This window comes from Ochotona curzoniae, unplaced genomic scaffold, assembly GCF_017591425.1.
Source record: "Ochotona curzoniae isolate NIBS_2020 unplaced genomic scaffold, NIBS_Ocur_1.0 contig_3819, whole genome shotgun sequence".
Lineage (NCBI taxonomy): Eukaryota > Metazoa > Chordata > Mammalia > Lagomorpha > Ochotonidae > Ochotona > Ochotona curzoniae.
The window spans coordinates 17,821,142-17,843,720 of NW_024466004.1; the positions used below are offsets into that span (position 1 = coordinate 17,821,142).

General features: G+C 37.4%; 1 protein-coding gene across 2 annotated transcripts in view; it reads left to right on the top strand.

Moving 5' to 3' along the window:
- HCRTR2 (hypocretin receptor 2) overlaps positions 1 to 22,579 on the top strand; it is a 77,881-nt gene that overhangs the window by 40,715 nt on the left and 14,587 nt on the right. For both annotated transcript variants that reach the window (XM_040983026.1, XM_040983025.1), the window contains exons 2-4: positions 6,033 to 6,211; positions 11,849 to 12,092; positions 19,604 to 19,719. In XM_040983026.1, coding sequence (XP_040838960.1) covers positions 6,033 to 6,211; positions 11,849 to 12,092; positions 19,604 to 19,719 — 539 coding nt within the window. The remainder of the gene's footprint in view (positions 1 to 6,032; positions 6,212 to 11,848; positions 12,093 to 19,603; positions 19,720 to 22,579) is intronic.

Below are 22,579 nucleotides of genomic sequence, written 5' to 3' on the forward strand. Positions count from 1 at the left end.
AGTTAGCAGAATACTGAGAGTAGAATCTAATTATGTGTTATAAACTTCAAAGCCATAAATCTTATAAAATCTAATTTTGTTTGAGGGAAGTAATTTTAAAGCAGATGGATTGGTAAATTTAAAGACTAGTTTATTATCTTTTATTTTAAGAAAACAGTATTTTTAAACCAACCCTTGATCTAAGCAGTGTTTTAGAGAAATGGTTATTGTACACGTTAACAGGAGAGAGATACATCTTAAAATTAGCAGGGAGTCAAATGTGAATTTTTAACACTGCATAAAGTTGTTTTAGTACAAGTTTCATGCACATATTAGTGAATACCATTGAAGGGTCTTATTCCTGATCAATCTTAAAAACAGCAATAATTTGAGAAAATATGAATCATCCTTGATTTCAATTACTTCGTGATCTATATTCCAATGTAACAAGACACGAATGATGCAAATTTATTTAGTAAAGTAAAATAAATTGCAATGAATAGTGAATAAACTTAGTCATTAATTCTAAAGGATTGTAAAATTCAAATTAGTAAGGCCAGTAGCAGTCATCATATTCCTTACAATTGCAACATACTTACACCATGACGAAGATATTCTTTCAGTCTGTACTACTGCCTCCTTGTATACAGGCAGGCTTTTGAATGACGCAGAGAGGAAGATACAGGAAAAGAAAGAACAGAAAAGATCTTCCAGCCTCAGTTTCACTTCACAAATGACTGTAACCAGAACTGTGCCTGGCTGAAGCCAGGATCCAGACACTCCATTCTTTTTTTTCCACGTGGGCATCTGGATCTCAGTATTTGATCCAACCTGCCCTTCCAAGGCATATTAGCTGCAAGCATGATCTAAAGCATAGCGCCCAGACCTTGCACTCTGAGGCAGAATGTTGGTATCTCAAACAATGCCTTAACCGGGAACCACCATGCTGGCTCCCTGACCATTTAATTTGAAACAGTAAAGGAATTATGTGATATTGAGGGTACTATCATCTTCTTGTAGAAGTTTTTTTTTAAGATTTATTTGTTTTTATTGCAAAGTCAGATATACAGAGAGGAGGAGAGAGAGAGGAAGATCTTCCGTCTGGTGATTCACTCCCCAAGTGAATGCAGCAGCTGGTGCTGTGCTGATCCGGAGCCAGGATCCAGGAACTTCCTCCAGGTCTCCCACATGGATGCAGAGTCCCAAAGCTTTGGGCCATCCTCGACTGCTTTCCCAGGCCACAAGCAGGGAGCTGGATGGGAAGGGGGGTCATCGGGATTAGAACCACACCCATATGGGATCCCATCTCATTCAAGTGGAGAACTTTAGCCACTAGACCATGGTGCTGGGCTTTTGTAGAAGTTTTAATAAAGGTTTTCAGGCAATGATTGTTGGGAAGGAGATCTGTGTCCAGTGGACTAAAAAGGCATTTGAATCTAGATTTCAGTGTTGGGGAGGGCTTCTTCAGGTTCATTTCCGTTACTGCTTACTCCTGCAGTTGCAGATGAAAGCAGATTGTTGTTTTCTTTCTTTGCAGACCTTGAACTCCAATTGTTGTCCTTCCTATTTCAGATTATTCACATTTTTATTCAACTTAATGCATTCCAAAAGAAAGTTATTTTTAAATTGTTGGAAAAGGAAAACTGTTATTGTGTCGATAGCTACATTATTAAAAGAGATACAATATTCCAGATGTCTTTCCTCATGCATTTCTTCCATTAGCCCCTTTCCACTATAGTAGATTCTCCATATTTTAAACAATTTTGTTTTGGGTGTTGGGCATTTGTTCTGTAGCAAACATCCTAGAATATAAAAGCTGCTAATAATACATTATATTATAACATTTAGTGCTGCAGAGAGCAATTAGCACTTCTTGATTGCAATCGCAGTTTTCTGTACATAGCTAAACTCCTTCTTTTCCTATTCTAATTTCAGCCCTGGTTATTCACTTCGGCGGCTTTAATCACCTATGTCTAGTCCGACTGAATCCAAACATTTACTTATAAATAAAATAAGTCTTCCTTCATACAAGTCCGAATCTCCAAACACCAATTAGGTATTGATTGTTTCAAACAGAATATAGAAAGTTGAATTCCTCATTGTTTACCATTTACTTTCTAATCTAGTCACCTTATTCTCCCTTATTTTTATTATTATTATTTTTTTCATTGGAAAGGCGGATATACAGAGAGGAGAGACAGAGAGGAAGATCTTCCGTCCGATGATTCACTCCCCAAGTGAGCGCAACGGGCCGATGCTATGCCGGTCCTAAGCCAGGAGCCTCTTCCGGGTCTCCCACGCGGGTGCAGGGTCCCAAAGCTTTGGGCCGTCCTCGACTGCTTTCCCAGGCCACAGGCAGGGAGCTGGATGGGAAGCGGGGCTGCCGGGATAGAGCCGGCGCCCATATGGGATCCCGGGCGTGCAAAGCGAGGACCTTAACCACTGCGCCACCGCGCTGGGCCCTCTCTTTTATTTTTTAATGTTTAGTAATATAAGGTGAAAGGATTCTAGGCACAAAAATAAATGCAGTTCTAGGCTCACCATATTTCCTTTTTTTTCCCTTCTCCCTTCCACTATCTCTCTCTTTCCTTTTTTCTTTTATTTTTGCAGTGCTGCTTCAGTCCACTCAAAAAAAAAAAAATCACTGCTTTAAATCACCATTAACCATAATACTCAACAATTAAAACATAGGAAGACCATATTTCAATGGGAGTATAAATAAGGGCTAAACGCGTACCGCAAGCTATCTTTTATTTTTATTAATTTTTTTGTGTTCTACGTTAATTGTTATACACCAGGGAAAAAAATAGATGTGTCTTTAGAGAACTGGCTTATTCAGTAAGCTTAATGATTTCGACTCAGTGCGAATCACACTCCTCGGCTCTGGAGCAGCATGCCTGCTCATCACACTGTCTTCTCACATTCAGTCCCTAGGAAGGCCTTCTGTTTCAGCTTCATTACAATAAAAACATCACTCACCTACCGTATTATTTTCACCAGCTTACTTACCTGGAATTTCAAGATATCATCAAAATCCATTCCCTTTTTTCTAGTTAAAAAAAAAAAAGCCTATGTAACTTCCCCTCATTTCCCTTCAGTGATTGTTCAAAAACAGGAATTCCCATACTGCCTTGATGGTATTAAATCTGCAGTGACACCATTCTCCTTGGGACAATTCCTATCAACATTAATACAAAGAATGGATGCTAATGGGGAGATATTTGTTCAAGTTTGGACATAGTGTCCTGCTTTTGTAAAGAAGCAGAAAAGAAACTCATGTTTTAACACTGCATGCAGTAACCATTTTGAACATTTTGTCTCTGCTGCTATTAGATAACCTTTCGACAGGTGTGTTTCACAACAAACTTGCTCTTCTTGGCAATGTCCCATTTTTCTAAACTTGTAGGGAAAAAGAGAGGCAGAGAGAAGTGTGAGAGGGAAACGGGTCATTTTTCTGAGACACAGAGGTTTATAGAAAACACTGCCAACGTTTGGAGACCGAGGGTGGGAACTTGAGCTGGGGAAATTGGCACAAAGTTGGTATAACAGAGAAAGGGAAGGTCAAAATGGACTAGGGTGGGAAAAAATGAGAAAAATGTCTCGGAATTGCGTCATTTGTCTTACCCTCTTAGATACGCACTGATGAGCCACTATCCAGATCCTGAAATCTAAACACTTCACATGGTGCTGAATGACTTAACTACATGGACTGCTCAAGAAGGTCTCTTTATAAAAAAAAAAAGTGTTTTTTTTTTTTTTTTGTATTGAAAAATCAGACATACAGAGAGGAGGAGAGACAGAGAGAAAGATCTTCTGTCCGATGGTTCATTTCCCAAGTGACCGTAATGGCCAGTGCTGTGCCAATCCAAAACCAGGAGCCAGGAACCTCTTCCGGGTCTCCCACGCGGGTACAGGGTCCCGAGGTTTTGGGCTATCCTCAGCTGCTTTCCCAGGCCACAAGCAGGGAGCTGGATGGGAAGCAGGGTGGCCGGGATTAGAACCGGCGATCATATGGGATCCCGGTGCATGCAATTAGAGGACTTTGACCACTATGCTATCGCGCCAGGCCCTCAGTAAATCTCTTTACCAAAGTTAAACACTGGCTCTCTTCTATATGCATTCAGATGCTTTCTTCCTGTTTTACATTTAGAAAAATTGCTTATTTCACTTTAACTCAGCCATTCTTTGTGTCTTAATTAGGAACTATCATGTTATCCCTTTTGGTGAGCTTTAAGATACAAAATTTCAAAATTCACTCTTATGTTTTAAACAACATAATTTAACGTATGAAGTTTGGCTGTGAAATTCCAATATAAAACATTTCAAAGGCTTTCACTGACACTTTGTGGCAAATGGTGGAACTACAGTTTTCTAGACACATTTGCTTAAAAGTTTATTTTATGTGTGATTTATATAGCAACTAACAATCAAGAAATTGCTTTTTTACATGTTTCTACACACATACACACATATAATAAATAAACCACAACTAATGGTGAAATGTCACACGAAGCATTGTTTAAAATAAAACATGACAATTTTCTGTAAAAATACTTCTGTTTCACAAATAGTAAAACATGATTTTTGATTAAATAGCAAGGAGTGAATTTTTGAAAATGTTTTTGGATTGTCTTACATATTCACTGATTAATATAAAATAATTATAAATTAAATCATTTGTATTATGTAGGACAATCCATCCTGAATTTAAGGTTTTTGAAGATCAGGCTTATTTAAAATTTTTCCTTTTCCTGAGTTTCAAGGTATTAATATCTTAGAGAGAAAGATGTCACATTTTCAAAGATAAATCTTCAGAAACCCAGGTATTTTGTTAAAATTGACATCTGTTCATAGCTAGCAGATAAATTCAGCTTCATGAACTTATAAAACCATTTTGCAAAATACCAAACTTGTACTATATGATCCATAACTGAATTCCTCATTCAGTGATTAAATGTATTATTTCATTACTGTATAAAATCAGTAACCATTGCATCATCTGGACATACAAGTGAAAATGCTAGCAGGTGAAGTTAGTGATACCCAAATTCTCAGTCCTTAGCAGTTAAGAAATCCACCAAGAGATGTGAGCGGCGGTGCGTAAACACGCAGTTCTAGAGCCAGCGATGATGTCATCTTTGTATACCCAAAGCAGAAGGAGGATAGAGAGTGAGACAGTCAGTATTTTTTTTCCTCAGTTGTTTTTTGGAACTGAAATAGCCCCTAATTTTACACTGCAGACATTCTGTACAGGGGAAAAGAAGGCCAAGTGTGAAAGCGTCAAAAAATGTGTTTGATTGGAAGGTGATGCTTCAAGATCATAAGGGTTATAAGGAGCAAATTGGATTTCTAAAGTTTATACGAGTTTACTTATTGCTCCCTGGTTTTCGTGAGACAAGCTGTGCAGTAGAGACCAGATTTTCACTTAGAATTAAATCCAAGTTCTAACTATAACTGTGCTTAATGAATCTAGTATCTTCAGATATCATGCCTGCATTCTCCATTTCATTATATCATGTGTTACCCTTCATAGCATTATCGTGATTCAATAACAGAAACTCAGTATTTGCTAATAGTAAGAGAGCCAAGCAATTGTTGACCACTGTGTTTTAAAGACAAAACTCCAACTATTAGACGTTTTAAGTACAGTTTGCAAGCAGATATGATTCAAACCTATGGGGAAAGAAAACACAAATCATTGAAACTTTTTGCTCCATTATTACCTGATAGAGTAACACTTCTTTGGGTTCTACCGTATACTTAGTAGTAACGGAACAGAAGGATGAGTCAATGATCGTCCTTTACATTCTCAGACATTCAATTTAAAATGAAATGAAAATGTGCACGGCCTTGGATTCCATTGAGAAATAGCACGCAAGGTGAATGCACTCATTTGAAATGTGTCTTCCCCGCTGAAGTCAACTGACTGGTTCTTTGAAGACACAGAACACGCTTCCGTTATCTATTGTTTTTGGTACATGTGTGTAAATTTTCCAACGTTTCTTCACTGGTACCCATTTTCCAAGCCTAATTTTTCTCTCTTCTCAAATGAGTTTGTGTGGCAGTGTGGAAGAACCACCACATGAGGACCGTAACCAACTACTTCATAGTCAACCTTTCTCTGGCTGATGTGTTGGTGACCATCACCTGCCTTCCCGCCACGCTGGTCGTGGACATCACGGAGACCTGGTTCTTCGGGCAGTCTCTCTGTAAAGTGATCCCTTATTTACAGGTAAGAATTTTTTTTTCATAATTTTTGAACTCAAACGCAGAAAGCTCTGTAAGAACGCATTGTTGAGGCAGTTTTAGTGTCATAGCATCTGAGCACATGGTACGGTGATTTTGAGCATTACACCTGTTCCCATACTTTCCCCCACAAATGTACCTCTCCCAGAACCAACACTGCCTTACCGCCAACGTGATACACTGGTGCACCTGGTGAAGCTATGCCAATATATCACCGTCACCCGGAGTCCGTAGTTTGGAGTTCCATCCTTGACATACACTCTATAGGTTTGGGCAAATGGGTAAAGACATTTCTCAACCACCATAACATATTACAGATTAATTTCACAGTTGTGGCCCTTCAGTTAACTAACCAATGAGCTAAACACACACACACACACACACACACACACACGCACACACACACACACACACACACGCTATTTAGAAGCTTGAAAATTTAAAGAAGATATGTGATACTATGAGACTGAGGAAGAAGTTAAACTCTAGCTAAAAATAATAAATCCACAAAATTATTGAAAGAGGATGAACAAAATTTTCAAGATTTATTTTATTTTTCTTGGAAAGGCAGATATACAGAGAGGAGGAGAAACAGAGAGGAAGATCTTCTGTCCGATGGTTCACTCGCCAAGTGGCCGCAATGGCCGGGGCTGTGCTGATCTGAAGCCAGGAGCCAGGAGCTTCTTCCGGGTCTGCCACGCAAATGCAGGGTTCCAAAGATTTGGGCCATTCATGACTGTTTTCCCAGGCCACAAGTAGGGAGCTGGATGAGAAGTGGGGTTGCCGGGATTGGAACGGGCACCCATATGGAATCCTGGCACTTGCAAGGCAAGAACTTTAGCTGCTAGGCTACTGTACTGGGCCCAGAGCAAATGTTGTATATAAGGACCATCAACAAAGCAATATTTGAGGCTCTGACAGTTCAAAAATTTGAAGACTATGTAAGTTGATTCATTTCATACTGAAAAGTTAAGAGCTGGAGACTTAAATTAATGCAGTAGACAGATAAGTAGCAGGAAGTTTTAGGACTCCTCTTAGGTTTCTGGATGACTCCAGTTACCTAGACTGGTCATTGACTGAGAATATTTCACCTTCTTTCAGTGAGCCAGACAATTCCTCAGTGGATAATGGGGTAACAAGGGAAGAATGTATCACCTTGAACCATGTTCAGTGCTCTTCTAAAACGCAGTGATGTGGTCTTACAGAGTACATATTCCAGAATCTTCCACTTTCGTGGGAGACAGAGTGCAACTGGCATGCAACCAATGAATGATGAGGAGCAGAGGGACTTGTTAAAGTCACTGAATGTGCTTCTCTCTCAAACGGAAAGTTCCAATAGTCAGACTCTCTCTCCCAGAGCATGACTGCATGGCAAGTTTCTGCAGCTAAAGAAATATTCCTGATTTCCTGAGATAGTCTGTCTGCTTCTCTCCAAACATTGTCCAATATAGCAGACTACTCAGTTGACCCCCTTTAACGCAGGCCAAGGAGCAAGCAATACTGAATCCCCATAGTGCAGAAAAGACTAGAGCCACCCATAAACTCATTCAACATTACTTTGTATGTGAGGATGTAAATTCACAAAAAGTCCGTTAAACGGTAAAATCAGTATCTTCATCTTTTCAACATTTATTGTCCTTTTTCCAGAGGCTCACCATTAACGATGGACCTGGGGGTACAGCTATCATTTAATTTGAGTAGTTTTAGTTCCCCTGCTTGTGACAATACTTGTAGCTTTTATTTCTGATATGGGATCTCTCTCTTACTGAATATTTAACATGTATTACATAATGTTTGCAACCATTTACATTTATTTGGTTTTATTTACAACTTTAGGTCCATTTGTTAATTTGCTGTGATTTACATGTTTTTCTTCTAAATACAATATAACTTTAGATTGATGACTGATACACTGAAACGCTTTGGCAAATTCCCAAAACTCTTAAAAAATATCACAGTTGCAATAAAACCTAGCAGAATAAAATGATTCTTATGAGTCTTTAACAATCTTGTAATTCCAAAACCATTAACATTTGTTAGGCTGTTGGCTGAATAATTATCGTGCATTTTCCTTCTCTCCCAATAACCATGATTGATAAGAGCAGGAGACTACTTATTCATAATGACTTTTTTATATACTGCAGAAAAAGAAATTGCACAGCAAATGTAAAGAAAAGGAATTGCAGAATTCAAGTGAAACATGGCAGTTGGCATTGTGTAAACAGACTCATTTCACTTTCTCAGCCTTATTTTTAGCCTTCCGATCTATCAGTTCCAAGCTTTTGGTTTATTTCCATTTCCACTGTTTATAGATACTTAGGATCCTTTAAGAAGCAGATGCTGTGGTACAGCACATGGACCACCAAGTTGGGATGTCTGCATCCCATTTCAGAGTTCTGCTTGGAATTTGGTTCCTCTGGTTCTGATACAGCTTCCTGTTGATGACCCAGGAAGGGAACAGATGATGATTTTCTAACTCTCAACTAACAATTTTAAAATTAAAAAAATAAATGATAAATAAAAAGAACGAAAGTGCAAACTTCGAAGTGAAACAAAGTAGCAGAATTTCCATTTATATCCACAAGTTACAACGTATAACCTCTAAAGAAAATCTATTAAATTAAATGCTAATTATTTATATTCTTTAAAAGTATTTAGTCATTTTTATTTGAAAGCCAAAGATTTTTCCTCCACTGGTTTGCTACTCAATGGTCTCAGCAGGCAGAGCAGAACTGATCTGAAGCTGGGTCGCAGAACAGATCTGAATTGATCAGAACTTCAGAGTCGCAAGTGGGTGCAGGAGCCCAAGGACTTCAGACATCTTCTGTTGCTTTCCAAGTCCACATGCAGAGAGCTAGATTGGAAGTAAAAAATCCAGGACATGAACCAGCCCTTTTGAGATGCCAGTACCACGGGAGGAGGATTAGCTTGCCATCACGGGAGATGCAATTGTATACTAATATTCTTACCCACCTGCAAACCTAGAGTTATTTCTAAGTCACTGCCAGGATTCTATTCAATTGTTTCAACTGTGAGTCATTGCTACTGAGTAGTATCTGAATATAGAGTTAAATCATGATACTTTTCCTTCTATCCAAGTGAATTAAAATTAATTAAAAAGTAACACACTAACTCTTGAGCATTTTTCACCTCTAATTGTTAGAATGGATAAATACTGTCCTGAACTGCAGCTGAGAAAAGCAAATTGGGCAGGTCTAGACTGCCATACTTTGATTCCCAGGTTAGCTAAGGTATTCAGGGGCTCTAGAGTATTGATTTTATTTGAACAGAAGGAAGGGGAGCCCAGCAAGGCGGGAGTGAAGTTATTTTGAGAAGTAGAGTCAAAAGCACTCGAAGGAAGTACAAAAGAAATCCCAGTAGCCAATCACTAAGCTAAGTGATTCCAGTAGATTTTAGTTCTTTAATCTTATACATGGAATTGACCTCCGAGAATTTGTCAAAACTTACATTTTTATTTGTAATTTATATCACTGTTGTTCTCTAAAAGGCAGTTTATTCCACTTCGTATTTGTAACTCTATGCCCACTTGCAGTCGAAATAGCATTATTACTAATTACAGTTATCAGCATAGCAAATAACAGATGTACACATTTATATGCCAGTCTTTGGCCAGGTATTTCACATCTTAATTACCTCTGCCTAAGTGATTCAGTGCAATTATTATACAGCAATAAAGAGGATAATTAATTTACCAAAAATCACACGGTTGGGAAAGGAAATCAGATTCAAGCCCAGGAAAGCTGGTTACCAAATTGATTCTGATTATACTGCCATCTTTCCCAAAAAGGAAATACAGAAGCAGAAGTGGTACAAATCTCATCCGTCAAACTTCTTTCATTTAAGAAAAATATATACCGGCATATTCATAGTCAGCACAAAGGTATGAAGCAGGTGATTCAACAAGCAAATTAAGCAAAATGAGTTATCACATGACACGCACTGAAAAGAAATGGAATAGGAGTTTCTAATTAAAAATAAAAGAAATGTAAAGTACTTTTCTTTATAAAGGGAATTTTGAGCGATGTTAAGAATCTTTGTTTACCCAGGAGGTAAAACATTAATTACCTAAAAAGAACATGTGAGTATAGCCAGGTTTAAAACATTTCTTTGCTATTCCCTAAAGTTCCTAATTGCAGCATAATTTATGATGATGGAAATTGTTCAGAGTTCTAGACTCAGTGAATCTTTCTGGGATTTAGAGATAAGTTCTAGAAAGGAGATCCTTTTACACCACTTTGTTGATTGAATAAGATCTTTGCTTTTGGGTATGCAACATGTTGGAAATTAATGTACAAATTATTCCTGTTGTTTGATAATATGAAATAGGTTTCTATAATTCAAATTGTATAGTTATTTGCAAATACAATTAAATTTTATATGATAACTTAAAAGAAGCCATCTTGTTGTAAGACCAAGTTGTAAAATTTATTTTCCAAAAATGTTACACTATAAATTAACATATTTGGTGAAAAAGAAATTAGTGAGGTCTTAATGGCATTTTGTTCCATGTTTTAAAGAAAATAAACATTTTCCAACACATTTCCTTTCTTTCTGATATTACTAGAAAGAAGCAATTCTGTGGATTCTTTGATATTTTATGTCTCTGTTTATTTAGTTATCTTCCATTAAATTTGTAGTTTCCAGTTTAATAGTTTCATTACAAGGTACCTGATCTTTTTATGCCATCTTTTTATGCTAATTTTTCTCTTGTGTAAAACAGTGTTACTTGATTCTTAAGACTTTTTATGAAGCAAGTTTCAAAATTTCATAGATATACACATTACTTTTTATCTTTTTTAAAACAATTTTAACATCTTTTCCAAATCTGCTCATGTGTAAACATTATATACACAAGAATTGCTATTGTATAAAAACAGGAATATTGACTTCACAATATATGGGATTCATGACAAGATCCTAGTGTAGAGAAAGGATGGTATGGTTTTACAAATGGGTGCATGAAAATGAGGACAGCTATCTACAAATATCTATCTAAAAATAATATGGAGTCCACACATTTTATACTGCATATTAAGTATATCATAAATATATATTTATTTACTCCCACTTATGGGGATAAACATATTGAATTAGTTTTTCTGTGTCTGTTTAATCTCACTTATCATAAAGACTTTGATTTCCACACATTTTGCTGAAAATGTGAGGCTTTCATTATTTTTTATTGCTGAATAATATTCCATCACATATATCTACCACATTTTCTTGATCTAGTCTTTACCTGATAGATATCTAGTTCAATTTCATATCTTTAACATTGTGATTTGATATGCAATATATAAGCCACTCCTGGTATCTCTTTCATATGGTGATTTCACCCTTTGGATGTGGTAACCAAAAGGGAATAGGAATATGGTAGATCTGCTAGTTATCAGAGGATGCTCCATGCTATTTTCCATAAAGGCTGCATTGATTTGCACTTCCATCCACAGTGTGTTAGGGTTATGTTTCCCCTGCATCCACACCTCTGGACAGCTTTGGATATTCTTGCCTATTGTGAGCAGTTTTCTAATGCTGTCAGGGCAATGAGTGATCCTTCTGACACGTGATGGCTATCTTGTACTGTCTCTTTTCCATTGTCTAGACTGTGTCAGTATCGGTGTCTGTCCTCACACTGAGCTGCATCGCCTTAGATCGATGGTATGCCATCTGTCACCCTTTGATGTTCAAGAGCACAGCCAAGAGGGCCCGCAACAGTATCGTCATCATCTGGATTGTGTCCTGCATCATAATGATTCCTCAGGCCATCGTCATGGAGTGCAGTACCATGCTCCCTGGCTTAGCCAACAAAACGACTCTCTTTACAGTCTGTGATGAGCGCTGGGGAGGTGAGTATATTGCAGGCTACAAGCATGCATTTCTATGACAGCTATAAACTGAAAGTCGATTTTGCATTGCCATAATAAATCAGGATATATACAACTTATTGGTATTTTTAATAGAGCTGCAAAAGTGCAAAAAAACAAGTTAAAAAACAAATTAATGTCTTTTGGAAAGACTACATGGATTCATTTCCAGTTTTCATATTTTTCATACAGTCAATGGAAGGGGGAATTTAGGTTACAATCTGGATTTAGTTATGTTAGTTTTTCTTAAATTTTCTAAACTCCAAATTTAATTTTGTATCCCCAAATGATTATCATTTTCAAGGATGGTTCATTATATTGTCTGATGTATCAAGTTCTCTAAAGGGCTTCCAATATAGTTGGTTTGTTGTTTTTAAAGCATGTCCTATGTAAGTTTACCCCCTATATTCACAAATGTTCAATTGATGAGTTTTATCAATGAGATATTTAGTATCTGATTTAAGAATTATATTGGTTATGAATAATTTGCTTCCCCATCTGATATGTATGATAGTGAAACGTAAGCAGAAATTCATATTGCTTTATTGCAAAACTTACAGCCAACTCTGAGAATTCTGCATAGCAGTGGAAACATTTCTCTCAATGCCTGCACAGCAAGGAATGACAGGGTATAAAAGAAACCTGTGTTGCAACATAGAATGTATTGATAAATAAATTATCACAAGAAATCTGAAAAAAAAATCGAACATTTGCTGTATGTGTATTGCATTAGCTCTTACAGAGAGAACTTAAATACAGGATAAGCACTTGTTTATAAGTAAGACCTACATTTATGATTATTGTATACATGTATCAAAAACACTAGGATTGCTTGGGGCTATGATATATTCAAATACTTGAATTGTTGAATCAATGATAATTTTCACCTTGGTAAAAAAGAAAGAAAAAAGAAAGAAAAAAACAACAGTAGCTGAAATATTAGGCCTATGTTTTCACTATTGTAAGACTATGTTTAAAAGATATTTACAAGTTAAGATTTATCATAGAATCTATACAGCTACAATTCAGGGTTTTACTTTCTTATTAGCCCCAAACATTAAATATTTCTTTTCTTCTGAGCTTTGCCCTTCCTTTCTATCATTTCACAGACTTTGCTGTATTTTTCTTTAAGTCATATTCAGTATTTTCAACTTTTTTCTTTAATAGTTTAGATAAAATTAAAATAAATAGAAAACTTCAAAATTGATTTTAAAAATGTTTTAAATGCCTTACAACCCATTTAGTCATTTAATGTTCAAACATAATCTTACACATTTAGGATGTGTAAGGCATTATGCCAACCTGGAAGAGAAACAGTGTCTTTCTAAGACAGCACATTCAGTATAGGGAACTTGAAAATATTTTAATTTATTTACTTACATAGTACAAGAGTACAAATAAGAGAACTCAACTCTTATTATTTGGGAAAAAAATTTGATGGGAAGCTATTAACTTTTCAGCAAAGCAACAAACATGAGTTAAGAGGCACATATTTTGCCTAGCACCTAGAATTCATTAAGACACCCACCCGCATCCCACCCTGGAATACCTGATTGGTCTCTGCCCAAGACATGGATTATGCCAGCTTCAACATGGCTCAATCTTGGTTGTTGCAGGGGGTTGAAAATATTTTTTTAAAAAATGTGGGCAGTATTTCTATTTGTTTTTCTCCCCCATCTCCGCTGTTAAAATAAGTAATTTTTAATACAAAAAGAAAAATGTTAAATATTTAGTTATGTATCTGAAAGGTGGAGTGACAAAGAGGGAAGGAGGAAGAACTGGAGATATACACAGAGTGTTCTCTCTCCTGGTTCACCTGTCAAGTGATTTTAAAAGTCAGAGCCAGGACAGGGAAAAGCCAGGAACCTGAAACATTATCTGAGTCTTTTAGGTGCGTGGTAGGGACCAAAGCACCTGGACTAGCCTCTGCTGCTTTCCCAGGCTCATGAGTAAAGAAGTAAAGCAACAGGGACACAAACCGGCACTAATATGGGATACATCACAACACTGGCTCCACTCCAGCCATTGTAGTCATCTGGGGAGTGAAACAGCAGATGGAAGATTTTTCTGTCTCTCCTTCTCTCTGTAAATCTGACCTGCCTTTCCAATTAAAAATAAATTAATATTTTTTAGAAAAGATTAAATTATTTGTTCAAGTTTATGAGGCAAATACGTATATCAATTTTAAAACTTAGAAATCAAAAGTTATGATCATTTAAGTTTACCAAGTTTATAATTTATTAAAACACATTATTTGGTATGTATGAGCCATATTTTCCCTGAAGTATTTTAGTAGTTTACTTCATTTGTATGTACAGAAACTTTTATAAAGTTGTCAAGCTTTTCTTTTGTTATATTGTCCTAAATAATCAAATAGTATTAATCCTCAGTTTCAAAAAGATTACAAAACCAGAGAACACTGGCAATTATTAGGATTGAGTATGTAGATGTATTTTTTCCAATTGCCTTTCAGTAATTATATAAACACATAACTTTTTATACCTTGTTATTTAGTATTATCTAACTCTATTACAAACATCTAATTTTTAAAAAGATACAACCATAAGTGAATACCTGAACATTGAATCTTAGCCTAAATACTTTAAATAATCCAGAAAAGTTTTTCAAAGGAATTTTTTATATCCCATAATTAATGCAATGCTCATAGAGGCAGATATCAAATTGATCTACTTTTAACTATTTAATATTCTTTTTGACATTATTTAATAGTTTCACAATGGTGTAATATTTGATTTTCAGAGTCCATACATATAAGGAGTCTTCAGAAAGTTCAAAAATATATAATTTTAAAAACTTCACATGGATTTCATAAAATTTGGGACACTGAAGCAAATTTATCCTGTAGTTCCATTATATCATGTATTTTTAAAGTCTTCTAAATGTGTGTTCGCTGTTTCTATTTGTACTTATATTTATATTTGTACAAGAATTTTATTTTTAATTGTGCCCTTTACTAACATAATAGAAGCAAGTTTTTTGTAGTTGTCAATCTTGAAAATAAAGTTACCTAATTAAGATTATGCTTAAATGAAAGACATTTTATATAGCAACATTCTAGGCTATGAATAAATGTCTTAAAATCTATTGGAAACATTGATTATCTGAACACAAAATGAGGGTTTTAGATTATTCTATTGACCAGTTGTGGTCGGGGTAGGTGCCACCCCATTCCACATGCAGGGGTCTGGGGGTGCAGTCTTGCAGAGGCCTGGGAGATAGCGCCAGTGGGGTGTAGAGGGAGCTGGTGGCTCACATCAAGACTGGCAGAGCAAGCCTGGGATTTCCCCATGTTCTTGATCCCAGGTGGGGTAGGAGGAGGTAGGGAGAGCTCCAGGTCAGCATGACGAGTGTGCCAGTGGAATAGGCCTGGGCAAATTAGAATGGGCCTGGATCTTGGGTGTACAGAGGGGTAAGATCCCAGGCCAGCACACTTGCTAGGAGCTTGGGATCCTGGTAGGTGGACAGAGCTCCAGGCAGTATACCACCCACTGGGCTTCAGAAGTTTGAGCTGGGAAACCCATGTACTCCTGGACACAAGGACTATGGATTGATTAGAGAAAGTGGCAAGGGAATGTAGGGGAGAGGGACCGCTGGTAAGCAGAAGAAACAGTGCTAGGGCAAGGTCTGGTTAGACAGGCAGTGGAAGCCACTGGCATCAATGTGGACTGGATAGTGGGGTCGGTTGGATTGGGCCAGGTGTGAATGCCTACTGACTTGTGTGAGAGCTGAATGGGATATGGGACAGATATTGTGTCTGCTACACATACTGGAAAGCACAGGAGCCAGGGCTGGGGGTGGGCCTAGTAGGGGTTGTTGAAGTTTCTGAGACTAGGCCACAGCTCCTGCTGGTGTATGTGAGGACAAAGTGTATGGTGGGCAGGGTCAGGCTGGGCTGCAGTACTCATGAATTTGCATAGCAAATGGAGTGGGAGATAGAACTGACCCAGCAATTTCAACTACCAGTGTGTGCATAGCCTGATATGGGTGATGGACTGATCCAAACACCGTACTGGCAAGGACACACAAGAATCAGGTCTGGGATCAAATCAGATGTGGTTTATTTGAGGATTCCCCCCAACTGAAGCATTTGACTGAGAACTCCAACCATGAGGAGAATTACAGGATCTGTGGTGTGACCTTGGAGTGCATGTATCATAGTTGGGCCTCCTCAGTGGCTTAGATGGAACAGTGGATGGCAATACACAGATGAACATGCAGGATATGGCAATCCATTGGAGCTTGCAGGTGACATCTGGTACCATAACATAGGAAAGAAGATAGAACAAATTGGTCAACTACCCAGGCCAAGCATTGGCAAAAAAATATCAATGTGAATGGAGACTCTAAGATGGTCTATTTCAGCCAATGGATCTTTGAAGGAATTCCTCATTCTTAGATTGATGGCACTGATAGCATTTCAGAGCTATAGAAGACACTTAAGCAGCACCCTTGGAGCAGGCCCCCTATCAAGAACCCTAGATTGACACAGGGTGGCTATTCCCCATCTCCGGATGCTGAGGTGGTTGGGAGACTGGTGTGGCTTCTCCTTTTATCTTCCTCCTTCCCCCAGAAACATGAAGAAGAAAAAGGAAAACAAGGAAAAGTGGGATCTCACCCACTTTTCACTAACCTTTGACCATTCCCACCCTAATCAACCATATAAACATTACCACAAATTAAATTTAAAAAACGTTTAAAGATTATTCTGTTTTCCCAGTTGTCATCATCTCCTTATGAAAGCACAATTTATGCTGTCTTAAGTTCACTGTCCAGGAGAGATGGCCTTGGTGCACAGAACTGATAAGCAGACATGTGGAGTACTGACTGATGGTCAATAGCGGAAGTTTATTAACAGCATCAGATTTTTAAAGGCTGAAAGTCATGTGGACATAAGGGAGGAGGGTTTGATGAATTTACGTATCAAGAGGAGAGGGAGATGACATGAGACTATGAGCAGTCTCCTACCCCTGCCTGGAAGTATCCAAATTACCAAACATACACGTATATGTGTGTGTGTGTGTGTGTGTGTATATATATATAAACATATATATATATGGATATGTGTTTATATATATGTATATATATGATATATGGATATATGTTTATATATGTATATTTTACATGTGAGTTAAGTATTCATGTCACCCAGAGTTACTTGCATCTGAGTCCAATATTTTCTATAGTCTCCATTGTAAATCTCAGTCCTGTTTCTCAAATTAGACATTTTCCTTCACGTTAATCTTCCATGGGTACACACACACACACACACACACACACACACATCCATCTTATCTACCTTCTTGCTTTACTCAGTTTACTCTGAAGCAAATATCATAGGTTTGTGAGTCTCAAAGAAAAGTTTTAGTTAGAAAGCTCATGTGACACCCAGTCAAAACAAATGAAAGTTCAAAGCTATTCCGGTGCCTGGGACTTGCTGAGGTCCCCTTCTGGCTCCTTTGAAAGGGACCCACCAAATGCTACTCAGGCTGCAGTGCTTCAAAGAGAAAGCCTATTTGTTACCCCTCAAGTCAGGATACTTGAATTCTGCCACTTTTTATCAAAGTGGCCTGTATGGCCTGTATTGCAGAATAAACTTGAAAGGAAGTCAGAAACTGCTGAGGTCGGTAAGAGCTTCCTGGGGCGGCAGAGCCTGATAGCGACAGGTGGGACTGGTCTCTTGGCTCTCACAGCAGCATATGCACCTGCTTCCCCTTGGAGGATTACAGTGAAGGGAAATGTCTAATCTGGGAAACATAACTGAGATTTACAATGAAGAATGTAGAAACTATTAGACTCAAATGTGTCTGACTCCAGGTGGTGAAAATACTTAATACTAAATTCTCAGACATTTTGAAAAATGCATTTAGTCAGGGTTAAATACCTCATCAACAAATACTGTCTACTGTTGAGGTAAAACTTATACATATTTTTGGCTAAAATTGCCCATCACACAAATTTGATCCCATAAACAGGTCTATGAAGTTTTCTGTAACAATGAAAAGACTAAAATGTGTGGAAGTCACAGCATTATTTCTCAATAACAGTGCGAAACCAACAGCTTCACCAATAGCAAATCCAAAATCAGAGATTTAACTTTCAGAAATTAAAAAACAAACAAACAAACAAATAAAAAACCTTCAGGGCCCAGCACTGTGGCCTAGTGGCTAAAGTCCTTGTCTTGAATGTGCCAAGATCCCATATGATCGCCGGTTCTAACCCTGGTGGCCCTGCTTCCCATCCAGCTCCCTGCTTGTGACCTGGGAAAGCAGTCAAGGAGAGTCCAAAGCCTTGGGAGCCTGTACCCATGTGGGAGACCCGGAAGAAGCCCCTGGCTCCTGGCTTCAGATAGGTGCAGCACTGGCCGTTGCACTCACTTGGGGAGTGAATCATCAGACAGAAGATCTTTCTGTCTCTCCTCCTCTTTGTATATCTGACTTTCCAGTAAAAATAAATAAATCTTTAAAAAAAAACCTTAAATGTTTTGTTGAATTATTGGATTTATTATCTGTAGAATGTTTGCAAGATATATATATATATATAATTTTCCACTTTTTCTTGTGGAATTAGTAGATGGACTACTGTGATGTATTTAAATTCTAAAGGAAAAGCATGATAAAGTTAATAGGCATAGTCTAGAAATACTGAAATATTAACTTAAGCCACAAAGCCCTTTATCAAATGATTGATTCTTTATTCAAAGTCTAATTTTTATAGGCCTCATTTTTATACTTTTAATTTAAAAATAAAGAAAAATACTACAATCCTGAAGGTACTTTTGTGAATAAGTGAGATGGAGATAACAAAGGGAAATACTGACACACAATTGAACTTAAGTTTTAAAAATCCATGTTTTTACACATGCGCAAACATACACAATCAAAGACATTGCAAGTTTAAAGAGAAATTCAAAAGTAAGTGCCAGGGAGTCAACGGAAGGAATAATTACCAATGCCAGTTGTATTTCTTTTCCCAAGGAAGGTATTTGAAGGTACAATTAGGAATAGGCTATTTCTTATCTAAGTTCTATGTACTGAATCGCTTGAGTTATCATCTCATTTTAACCAAACTTAATAAATTGCTATTGTTTGAGTCACATTCATTCTTGTAAGCATGGCAAAACAAAAATCAATTTTTATTAACTACCCAAGTCTAATAATGTGTTTTAATAAATAAGCCACTTGACTTTCATAAAGTGTAGTAACATACATTAAAAAATGATGAGCCATTACCTCTCTAGAAGTCAGTTAAGTACAAGGAAGTCTTTACTTTAGATATGTACTAAATTTACTAAAACAAAAAGTAAGTAGTTGAGTATTGTAGGTTATTTGACATGAGAAGGTAGTGTACATATTAGGCTAATTCAGCCACATAAATGGTAAATTTTTACTTTGAATAAAAATGTTGACAGGTATGTCTATAAGAATATTTGTGCATTGTAACCTAAGATTTCATTATTTCAACTTTCATCCTAGGTGAAATTTACCCCAAGATGTATCACATATGTTTCTTTCTGGTGACATACATGGCACCACTGTGTCTTATGGTGTTGGCTTATCTACAAATATTTCGTAAACTCTGGTGCCGACAGGTATGTAAATATCATCAATTTTTTAACGTTGCTGATTTTTTCTTAAATTTGGAAACGATTTAAGCCAGTAGAGTATGCTCAGAGAAGGGCCGTAGTTTCTTCTGCAAGTATAGAGGCCTTCCTCATACGGAAATGTCTGCATATTTTTAGAGTGGGTTTAAGCAATGCATTTTATAAGCTGCTGTAAGTCTTTTAATTTTAAGCCAAAGTTTAGCCTACATGATTCATTCACTTGACTCTTGTCTACGAATAGCATCACTAATTTTTTATGAGATAGCAAATTACAATTCCTTTGGATTTTCCAGAAATTGTAAGTCTAGAACAGTATATTTTGCTGAGATTTCTGTGTATGGGTTAGTTAAATTTATAGCTAATGATGAGATTTTACATTATGGGTTAAATCTGTGCTTCATTTCATCTTTAGAAGATATATTAGGGCAAGGCACAGTGGCCTAGCGGCTAAAGTCCTCAACTTGAACGCGCCAGTATCCCATATCCCGGCAGCCATATCCTGGCTGCTCCACTTCCCATCCAGCTCCATGCTTGTGGCCTGGGAAAGCGGAGAGGATGGCCCAAAGCCTTGGAACCCTGCACCCTCGTGGGAGACCTGGAGGAGGTTCCTGGCTACTGGCTTCAGATTGGCGCAGCATTGGCCATTGGGACCACTAGGGGAGTGAACCAACGGACAGAAGCTCTTCCTCTATGTCTCTCCTCCTCTCTGTATATCTGACTTTGTAATACAAATAAATGAATCTTTAAAAAAGAAGATATATTAATATTTGTATTAGAAAACCAGATTTACAGAGAGAAGGAGAGAGATTTTTCCATCCACTAGTTCCTTGACCGTACTGTCACGATAGCGGGAACTTAGCTGATCTAAAGCTGGGAACCAAATGCCAGGAGCCAGGAGCTTTTTTCAGGCTTCTTCCAGGTCTCTCATGTGGGTCAGGGGCCTAAGGCATTAAATCATCTTTTGCTGCTTTTTCAAGCTACTATCAGGGAGCTGGATTGGAAGTGTAGCAGCCAGGAGATGAACTGGTGCCCATATGGGATGCTGGCACTTGGAAGTGGAGGATTAGACAGTTGAGTGAACACACTGGGCACTAAATCTGCTCTTTAAAAGTTTTGTTTATGCAAGAGTTAAAGAATGAAGCAAAATTTTGACATCTAAAAAAGATTTATAGTTACTGATTTGGGATTAGTGCAATTTGACACAATACTGTTATATCAATGAAGATCTGCATTATTTTCTGTTATTCAAGCATGAGACACTTATCCTGTATCTTTTCCATACTTATCTTACAAAAAGTAATAATCCATTGAGAAATGCGTATCCTAGACTGTGGGCGTGGAAAGATGCAGGGTCAAAGTAATCTTCATAAATCTAATAAGCACAGAGGCTCTGAACAAGGGGGAAGAGAATTAAATCCAGGCAAGTAGCATTTAAGTTGAATCTTGGCAGTTTAAACAAAGTCACCAACAAATATTTGGCTTTTAAAGGTACAAAGACTTTATCACGGCTTCATGTATTTTGCACAGTGTATTCTTGAAGTTGCTTTTCTTTACCTCTATAATCACATTGCCATACTTTAAGTTTGTTAGACTTTCAGAAAGCCAGGCCATTTGTATATTCTCTCTGACATCTTTTATCCACCTGAAAAGATTGATTAAAGCCACCTGAATTCATTAAAAGGATTTATTTTAATTTAGTCTTTGAGGATGGGTCTTTGACTTTTATTTAATCCTTGTTATCAAAGGACTTTTGAAGATCATCTTTCATTAAATAAATATAAATAGCACTTATATTTTGTAACCTTTTATTCACATGATGTGAAAAATCTCCCATCTATCTTTTTGTAAAGCAGCCATTTGTTCCAATACTTTATATTACCAGAAGCAGTATATATTAGCATTCTGTTCCCCAAAGGTCTAACTGAAAAGCACATGGGAACTGCTGGAATTTATTAAGGGCAACTTTCTACATCTTAGTTACAATGTTCTCAGCACTTTGTGTTTACTCCTGAAGGTAACATGTTTCAGGGTATTTGTTACTGTGATTCCCCATAACCTGCCCTTACTATTGTAACCATTAGTTATCAGCAATTTATTCCATGGGGCGGGGGTAGGGGGGAGGAAGGAAAGCAATTTGTGACAACAGTGCTGTGTCACTCCCATTACCTATGGGGGTGAGGATCAGGTGCCAGTCTCCTCCATGTGTTCCTTTTTACTGAAAGAATTCAGTCTGAAGGAACAGTATTTAGTGGCACATGTCATTCTCAGACCAACAGGTGGCACAAAAAATCCTGGGGGAATAGTGTGCTTTCATAAACATTTCTGTGAGGTCTCATTTGTTGAGTTGTGAACTGTCATGTTATGTCTCTTTACTTTTAATTGATCAAACTGAGCCGTACCCAGCCCTCATCTCACCAGTGGAAACAGCAGCTTAGCAAGGGAGTCCCCAGGATTCCACTACCACACCTGCTCCCATTCAGGTCTTGCATGAACCATCGAGTGCTGTGGCTCAGTCTGAGATGCCTGCCCCAAGTCTCGGCATTCACCACTTCCTGTCACACATATTGGAAACCTAGAACAAATTCCTGGCTCCTGGCTTTGGTCATGCCCAGATTCAGCCTTTGCAGACAAGTGGGGTAAAACCAGTAAACCAGTATACTGGAGCAGTCTCTCTCTCCCATTCTCTCTTTCTCTTTCAAATAAGATGACATACATATATAACATAAGACTATATACATAAAATTTATTTTAACAAAGAAATTTTCAAACTTGAAAAATCTCTTCTTCAAAACAATATACTCAACATCATTAAACATTAGAGAAATGCAAATAAAAATATCGCTGGAAC